The 9,009-nt window shown below is 39.7% G+C and overlaps 1 protein-coding gene across 1 annotated transcript in view; it reads left to right on the top strand.

Moving 5' to 3' along the window:
• The window catches only part of CAVIN1 (caveolae associated protein 1), a 35,158-nt gene extending 26,361 nt beyond the window's left edge, over nucleotides 1–8,797 (top strand). The window contains exon 2 of the mRNA XM_083378378.1: nucleotides 1,330–8,797. Within this exon, the coding sequence (XP_083234504.1) occupies nucleotides 1,330–2,019 (690 nt within the window). The 3' untranslated portion in view covers nucleotides 2,020–8,797. The remainder of the gene's footprint in view (nucleotides 1–1,329) is intronic.
• Nucleotides 8,798–9,009: the final 212 nt, after the last annotated feature.

Genomic DNA, 9,009 nt, shown 5'->3' with positions numbered 1-9,009 from the left:
CGACAGATAGTTCACACTGACACTGATGCTCCCTGAGCCTGCAGGACAGCTTGCATTCCTTTGGAACTTGTTTGGGGCTGCTTATCCACCATCTGGATTATCCTGCGTTGCAACCTTTCATCAATTTTTCTCTTCCATCCACGACCAGGGAGATTCGCGACAGTGCCATGGGTTGCAAACTTCTTGATAATGTTGCACACTGTGGACAAAGGCAAATCTAGATTCTCTGGAGATGGACTTGTAACCTTAAGATTGTTGATATTTGTCCACAATTTTGGTTCTCAAGTCCTCAGACAGATCTCTTCTCCTCTTTCTGTTGTCCATGCTTAGTGTGGCACAAGCAGACACACAATGCAAAGACTAAGTGAACTTCTCTCCTTTTTATCTGCTTTCACGTGTGATTTTTATATTGCCCACACCTGTTACTTGCCCCAGGTGAGTTTAAAGGAGCATCACATGCTTGAAACAATCTTGTTTACCCACAATTTTGAAAGGGCGCCAATAGTTTTGTCCGGCCCATTTTTGGAGTTTTGTTTGACATTATGTCCAATTTGCTTTTTTTCCTCCCTTTTTTGTTGTGTTCCAATACACACAAAAGGGAATAAACCTGTGTATAGCAAAACATGTGTTCCTGCAATACTTTTCTGTGAAAAATACTTGATTTTCTGGAAAAATTTCTGGGGTGCCAACAATTTTGGCCATGACTGAGGGGACATCCCCATAAAAAATAAAATGAAATATATATAGTAAGTATTGTAAAGATCTGCCAAAATATTTATAAATCATATTCCAGACTTCCAGTATGAATATGATGCTTAGATATGGATTTTTAGTTCAATGTGTAGGATATCAAAAGAACAGAAAGGTTTAAACCAGGGGTCCCCAACCTCCGGTCCGTGGACCAGTAATGGGCCGTGGCATGCCAGCAACCAGACCGCACAAGCAAGGAAAGCCCCATCCACAGGATGCAGGCAGCACACAAAACTACGCCCCCTCCTGTCCGCGGAAAAATCTCTATCCACGTAACTGGTCCCTGGTGCCCAAAAGGTTGGGGTCCTCTGGTTTAAACAATTAGATTTCCAAGTAAAATTCTAGTCTGGTCTACAAATGGATTAATTTTTAAGTTGATTGGTATTAATGATTGTTATCAATATTTAACACACTAAATTATCAGGAATAGGAAAGCCATTTTAACTAAAACAAAAGAGAATTAATAAGATTATAATAGGATTGCTTTCTTGCCATAGCATAGGCCAAAGTTTAACTGCCTGTTAATTTCTATAAGATCTAAAAATTATGCACACAGTAGTTTTTCTTTATGTTTTGCAGGATGAGGTAAAACTGCCAACCAAGCTGAGCATAAGTAAGTCTGTAAAAGAAATGGAAAAAGAGGAAGAAGGGGAAGAGATCCCAGCTGGTGAGGAGCACCCCGGAGAGGATCATATTGAGCTCTCCTCAGATGAAGAGGTTGAAGTTGAAGAGATTATTGAGGAATCACGAGCAGAACGTATTAAGAGAAGCAGCATGAGGAGGGTTGATGACTTCAAGAAGGCATTCTCTAAGGAGAAAATGGAGAAGACCAAGTTGAAAACTAGAGAGAACCTAGAGAAGACCAAGCTGAAGACCAGAGAGAACCTGGAGAAAACCAAGCAAAATCTGGAGAAGACTCGACATAATCTGGAGAAGAGAATGAACAAGTTAGGCACTAAGATAGTCACCACTGAACGCAGGGAGAAGATGAAGACTTCCCGAGATAAGCTGAAAAAGTCCTTTACCCCAGATCATGTAGTCTATGCACGTTCCAAGACAGCTGTCTATAAAGTTCCACCTTTCACCTTTCATGTTAAGAAGATCCGTGAGGGAGAGGTTGAAGTGAAGGCCACAGAGATGGTGGAAGTTGGTGGAGATGAGACAGAGAACACGGATCTGCTGAGAAGCGAAAGCCCTGAGATGAGCACACTTTTGCAGATCACCGAGGAGTCAGATGCAGTGCTTCAAGAAAAGAGTGATAGTGAGTGAGGCAGGTGGCAGTATAAAAGCATCAAGTGCTGAATATGTAATCTTCCACATTTCCTCTTTTTGGCCTCACATGGGCATGCGCACGCACACATACACATGCACACATATACATACACAATATATACAGAAATTTTACAGCTCACTCCCAGCTTCAAGGTGCATTTTTGTATATTTCTGATTCATCATATAGAACATGTGACATACTTATAATCCAGAAAAATACCATTCCTGCTACTAAAAGCTTGCTTTGCCAGCCTGTCATGGCAATACTGCAACTTCCCAAAGGTGCTACCCAAGAAGTAATCTATTTCTATGCCCAAGAAGCATGCTGTCCTTAGCTATCCTCTTTGATGTCAAGAATGCTTCCTGGAACCTGAAAGCAAATTGTCAGACAGAAGACAAAGCACAGGCATGGAAACAAAGAAGGAATTAGCTCAATATATCATAGAACTAGGGGATAATGAAGGAAACATAGAAATTACTGCTTGAATTCAAGGATATTGTGATGCCGTGTAATGCCTGATTCAGGCATACAGTCTGTGCAACTCCAATTTCCAAGAGATTATATGGGAAAAGTGGCACTTAGTAGGCCTTATTTCACCAGTAAAAGTCGTGATTGCCAATAAATATATCAACAGGAAGTAATATAAACAGGGTGTCCATTTGCACTATTAGCTACACAGATCTGTGAAGCTACTTTGTAACTTGGTTGAAATAGGGGTACTGATCTAGGGCTGAGAAGTGGATGAAATGAATATTGGACAAGTAAGGAAAGTCAAGGGGGAAAAAGAGGGCTCAAGGACAGAGAGTGGACATGGCCTTATGACAGCTTTAGCTACAAGTAGTAAAGTGTTACCAGCATCAAGAAAACAAGAGGCAACTATCACCTACTCTGTTAGCAATCTTGACTTCCATTCCTGGGCTGGATCCAGAGAGCACTGCAGGGCTGTTTTCTGCTTATGCCAGGGCTCCAGCAGTAGGGCAGCTTTAACTACTTGTGTAATACTTGAGTACATGCAGTTTTTACTAAACTTGCCACACAGAAAGGGTGTCAAAGTGCAAGAATTCCCTAATACAAGATAATTTGTTATGGGGAAAGGGATTCTCAGGTACCTTGCCTGAACAAAACACCACACAAAATCACACACATACTGACTTCCATACAGCTACCTCTTCGGCTTGCAGGGGACAGTTTTCAAGCGAACCTGAAGCCTCGCTTTCTAGTCACCAGACAATGGCCTCCTTCCCCATTTTCTGACACATGTAACTATCCTTCCTTTGCATGATTTTGTGATTTACCCCAGCCCCCGCCTGCCTGCCTGCCTGCCTTCCTCACATTCTACTGAGATCTTCCCCCAGTGTCCTTTATGGTCAAGGAGAAAATATTTGCAGCCATGAATCCATCATATGTCTTGTGATTCTACATCCAACATATCTACTGCATCTGTACCAGAACTGCCTATTCTAACATCCCCATAAATGGCTTGGCTATTCACACCTTAGCAAGAAGAAATGGTATGTGTGCAACGGGTGTTCTTATTGGACTGAGAAGTGTGTAAGAGAGTAAGGATTGTTCCCTTTGCACTGCACTTTCCTTCAAGCCTTTCAGTTCTTGTCATGGATCTAGAAGAGAGAGCCCAGGATGTAAGATATGTTTGGCCTTCCAAACTATCAAAGATGGGATGGGGATCTTGCCTCATTCTGGGGTAAATAAATATGTGGGGAAGAGGGTGCTGTGCCAAGCAGCCGCATTGCTCTTTTTTCTAAGACTGCATCCTGGTGAGCAGCATGACTAATAAACTTTCTTTTCTACATGGACAAGTGTAAAGTGTTTTGGGGAACAACATGACGCAGATTAATGAACTAGAAGCAGGAACATTTTCACAATCAAATAACATTTTTAAAAAAGTACATCAACACTGTTTTTGAGGAAAGGTTTCTGAGAGCAAGAAATTAATTCAAATAAGAAATGAGACAGATCCCATTTTGACCTATAGAAGTTGGAAATGAGTGAAAGACCACTTCTGAGCCCTATGTGCATGTGTGTACTTTAAAGGCTAGACAGTATGCTGCTGCTAATCTTTAATTCTCTCTAAGTAGTGGGCCACCTATTTGGTTTCTCATTTTTTCTTCTGAGGACCATATAACAGAAATTGATCTGTGAAAGAGCAGCCACACCTTCTCATTAAGCCAAAGCTAGCCTGATGTTCTACATTGGGAAGTGGGGGAAGGAAGGGAGATAGCAGCTGCCTCAGCAGTAGCAGAAGGATTGGCCAAATGACTGTCCTCCCTCTAAATCAGCCTGCCCCAACTTGTCATCCTTCAAAGAGACAAATGTTTCCAGTTGGCCTAACTAAAAGATACTGGTCAGGAATGGTGAGAGCAGCAATGCCAATACAACCAAAACACTCTAGTTTGGAGAAGACTCTTTATTGCAGCATCCCATGGTCACATGATCAAAATTCAGCCGCTTAGCAACTGACTCATATTTATGACAGTTGCAGTGTCCTGGAATTATGTGATCAATCAACTTTTGCAACTTTCTGACAAGCTAAGTCAACAAGGAAACCAGATTCACTTAACCACCATTTTACTAACTTAAAAACTTCAGTGATTCGCTAAAGGTTTAAAATGGGGCAAAACTTGCTTAACAAATGTCTCTTAGCGACAGAAATTTTGGGTTCAATTGTGCTTGTAAGTTGAGGACTACCTGTTGTTCACCTTGGCTTGCACAATTTTACCTTGCAGTTAATTGATGGCTCGGCATTTTATTTTTTCTCTAATTGCTAAAGCAGCATTCTCAAGTTCTGGTGCCAGACACTTTTTCACACCCCTTTCTTCTGTACATTGGCAGTTCAAGGGAGGGAAAGTGGAGATTACCTAGACTTGATCCAAAAAACACCTGTTTTAGTAGCCACAGAACACTGGAATGCCAGCTAGAAAAGAAAAAAAAGTGATGAAATGATGGAAGGAGATACAGACTACCCTATTTAATAGTGTGCTATATTAAATTTTTATGCCACCTGAGTGACTCTGGGCAGTTCACAACAATCAAATACAATAAAACCAATAAAACAAAAGAGATAATAATAGCAAGGGCAACAGACCAAATCAAATGTGTTGAAGGGGGGTCTTGCTCTCCATTGCCAATGTTTTAATTAAAGTGTTCATATCCCATCCTTTGAATCCAAATGAATATCATTAAGTATTCATTTATTATATTTATATGTTACCCACTTTACAGAAATATGACTAGGCAGCATAGTATAAAACTATAAAACAGAATTCATATTAAATGCAATCACTGTCATTACTCTTTTCTGGGAAGTAACAGAAACCGCTGATACCACTAATGTCTGAGGCAAGAGAAAAAAATCAATCTTAGTTTTTTTAGTATATTATAGGTGTACTACATCTTGTGCAAAACAGTTTATAATTTGAACATTTGAAAATAGTAATATTTCAGTTCTTGCATTTTTTTAACAATTGCAACTATTTTATGCATGTGAAGAGGCTTTTGCTTTCTTAAAAGTGTTATAGAGATATGTATAACTGTGACTGGATAATATTTAGCTTTCTCAAATTTTAAATAAAAACACATCCTTCCCAATGAAAACTTTTTAAAGAGTTCCCGAAAGAATTATATATTTCCATTACAGCCATGTTAAAGAAATCAACACCTTGATAGTGAAGTTTAAAAAAAAAAGCGGTATTGTAGAGATTCATCATAGGTACATACAGTGTAAGATTCTAAGGGTAGAATTAAAAAACACTTCCTCTTCAAGGCATTTGCTCTACCTCTTCAAATCCAGCGCCAGATGCACATGAACATAAGAAATATGGAATCAAACTACTGATTCATCTTCTTCCAACCATTTAGGGCAAACTCACACATTTTGCTTGGCCTATTGCTAGTAGTAGCCTGCAGAAATGGATGACTCCAACTGCCACTGTCAACCCATTACAAATCTACTCTGCTCCAATGGTTTCCACTTTTGATTTCAGACTGCTATTTCCCAACCATTTAAAGCCTTTCAGAGTGGTCCCCTCTGTTTTGTTCAATCTAAGCAGAAGGCCCAGTCAATTGCCAACTTTCCCGCTTCCCAGCTATGGCTGGTCACTAACCCGGACAACCATTCTATCCTGGACTGCCATACTGCTACCGAATGTTCTCCACCATTTGTCAACTTTCATGTTTAATACTCTTACAGATGACCAACAATATCAAGAAGCTAGCCTCAGCCTCAGAAGTTCATGCACCCTCCCTTTCATTTTTAAAGTCATAATGTTGCTGCTTTATTTCCATTAAGCTGAACTATTGATACATCCTTATTACAAAGTGTTCATAAACATACAGAAAATCTACCAGTGGAGATCAACCTGTTCCCCTGCTGCATTGCTTATTGTAGCATCAGAGTAATGATGACACCGTAATGTGAAAAAATAATCTACATCGATGTTGAAAGAGAAAATGTGGGAAGGAGATTGAATGTGTTTGTTTATTCAAATCTGGGAAAGCAAATGTATGTGAACCAATGAAGAGGAAGCAATCCTTAAAATGGAAGAGGGAGGCACTGGAAGACTGTCCTTGTGACTGCCAGACAGCAAGATGAGGTAGACAGAGGGAATGATCAACTAGATCCTACTAAGACCATAGGCCGGAGTTGAGCACCAGCCTAGTCCCTCTGCAATCTGGACAAGAATGTCTGAAGTTGGCTTAATAAACTGGACCAGCAGAGGAGAAATCAGTTTAGACAGCAGGGCAGAATCATTGTTTAACTGAAATTGTCTTCTCTGGTTTCAGGAATCTTTCCCTGCCTTCAAAGGAGATAAACAAAAATTGAATCTGGGACTGTTTGAAAAGGATATACCCCTATCATTCTTATCCAAGTACGTGTCTACTACTATGCCCTTGCAAAGTCAATTCCACTTGAATGTATAGAGTTTCACATATGGAAAATGGTATTGGATGGGAGAAAATTAAGTCTTTGAATATAATCCAAAAAAATGCTAAATGTAAATGCAAAATCCAAAAATGTAATTTTAAAAAATTACAAGCATATAATCATGGTATCCATCATTTTGTCTAGCTATACCACAAATTGGACTTCAGACTTTTAAACTAAATCACATGTTGAAAGTCCTATCGCCCCTCAATACAGAAAAAAATATCCAGCAGCTACTTTGCTTAGATATTTAAGGAAGGAACCAGTGATTAATTTCAGATTAGATTCTGAAAAATTATTCAGATTCTTGAGAAAAGAATGGTTTTAGTCAAAGTGCTTAAAGTGAGATTTGGCTTTTGGCATCTTTTCCCTCTCTCAGTAATTCATCCCTTTTTCTAAAAAGTAGTTGTGATGTGAGGAGTTCTTTTATTTCGATGGGTCTTCCCACAATGTCATCAGACGGACTGGAATAGCTTCCACTTTATACTGAGATCAGCTCAATCAGCTGCACAACACACTCCTTGACCTTTGTATTTCAGAACAGCAACTTCTTTTTGGAGCAGAGCTAGGGGAAGAATGAACTTTCTGTGTCATAGTACAACTATTTGTGGTAACATAATTTATAAAGAAAAAGCAGGCGGACCACAATGGATAGCAGATAGTTTTATGCAGTCAGAAAATAGGAATGAAAAAAAAACACAATGTTACTTATCTACCTAAAGCTTGCAGTGTGCTTTCACAATTGTGAGAGAGCTTAAGTCAGGCAAGTACCTTTTTTATTTTTTAATTCCATTTATATCCCGCCCTTCTCCGAAAACTCAGGGCGGCTTTACAAACTTAGCAGTAGCCTTCATTCTATGTATATGCCTGCTTATTAGGGCTTTCACACAGCCCCCAAGCGGCATTATTACAAAGTCAGCTTAATTGCCCCCAACAATCTGGGTCCTCATTTTACCTACCTCGGAAGGATGGAAGGCTGAGTCAACCTTGAGCCTGGTGGGACTCGAACCTGCACTAATTGCAGGCAGCTGGTGTTACTTAAGGAGGCATTAGCCCACTCCTCCACCAAGGCTGAACTCCACAGCTCAGAGTTAGAAAAGAATAAGAACTGAGTGAGAAAAGAGTGACGAAGGTCCCAAGAATAATAGCCTAACGAATAAGAGGCGTATATTACAGACGTGCAAAATAAGTCTTTTAGACAATGATAGAAAATAAAAAGGCATAGCTCTCTGCTAACTTTCTCACCTTTTATTGTTCCTAATGGTCAATAGGCTTGAAAAGGCAGAATTTCACTATGCAAAGTTAAATTTCAACAGATCGGTAGTATCCTGCACTACAAAAAGGAATTAGAATCCTAATGAATCCTAGAGCAGGCTAAAAACTAGTAATCCAAAAATGGCCAATACCTTAGCATGAAAGTACTCTTCCATTTATATTCTCTAGTAATAGGCATTCCAAAATATGTATTGGTATCAAAAGAAGAAATATATGGTCATAACTATGAGCAGTAAATAGCCTTAATGCTCCATAGAGCTGCGCATTGTGAAGAATTCCTTCAATTATCTCAAAACTTCCATGATTTAGTTTATTGTTGCCTTTACTTTTAAAAATGAAAATTTATTTGGCAAACTGATAGCAGAGCTTACACGATCAATTTCCCCAAACTGTACTATAAAAGATACAACAAATTAAATGGAGGAAATAAGGGAGAAAAGAATACAAAACTGAAAGTAGATACTCATCTTTCTGGATAATTTGCAGTAAATTTAAATAAGTTTGAGATCCAAGCAAGTGCAGCATCACCTACAAAGCCTCATTTCCTGAAGAGGAAGCCAACAATAGATTTGGCATTAAAAGACCTAATTTCTGCTACTAATTTTAAACTATTAGACTGATGTGCTCAAGCACTTATTCCTTAATACACAGTGGTGTAGCGTGGGGGGTGCAGGGGGGGCCGGCCGCACCGGGTGCAACATCTGGGGGGGCGCTCGCACTCGCAGCTCTCTGCCCCTGCCTGGCTCACTCACTCTCACTGCAGTGCTGG

The sequence above is a fragment of the Vipera ursinii genome (assembly GCF_947247035.1).
Source record: "Vipera ursinii genome assembly, chromosome: Z".
Taxonomy (NCBI): domain Eukaryota; kingdom Metazoa; phylum Chordata; class Lepidosauria; order Squamata; family Viperidae; genus Vipera; species Vipera ursinii.
The sequence above is the reverse complement of the archived record's forward strand: the minus strand, read 5'-3'. Positions and strand labels throughout refer to the sequence as shown.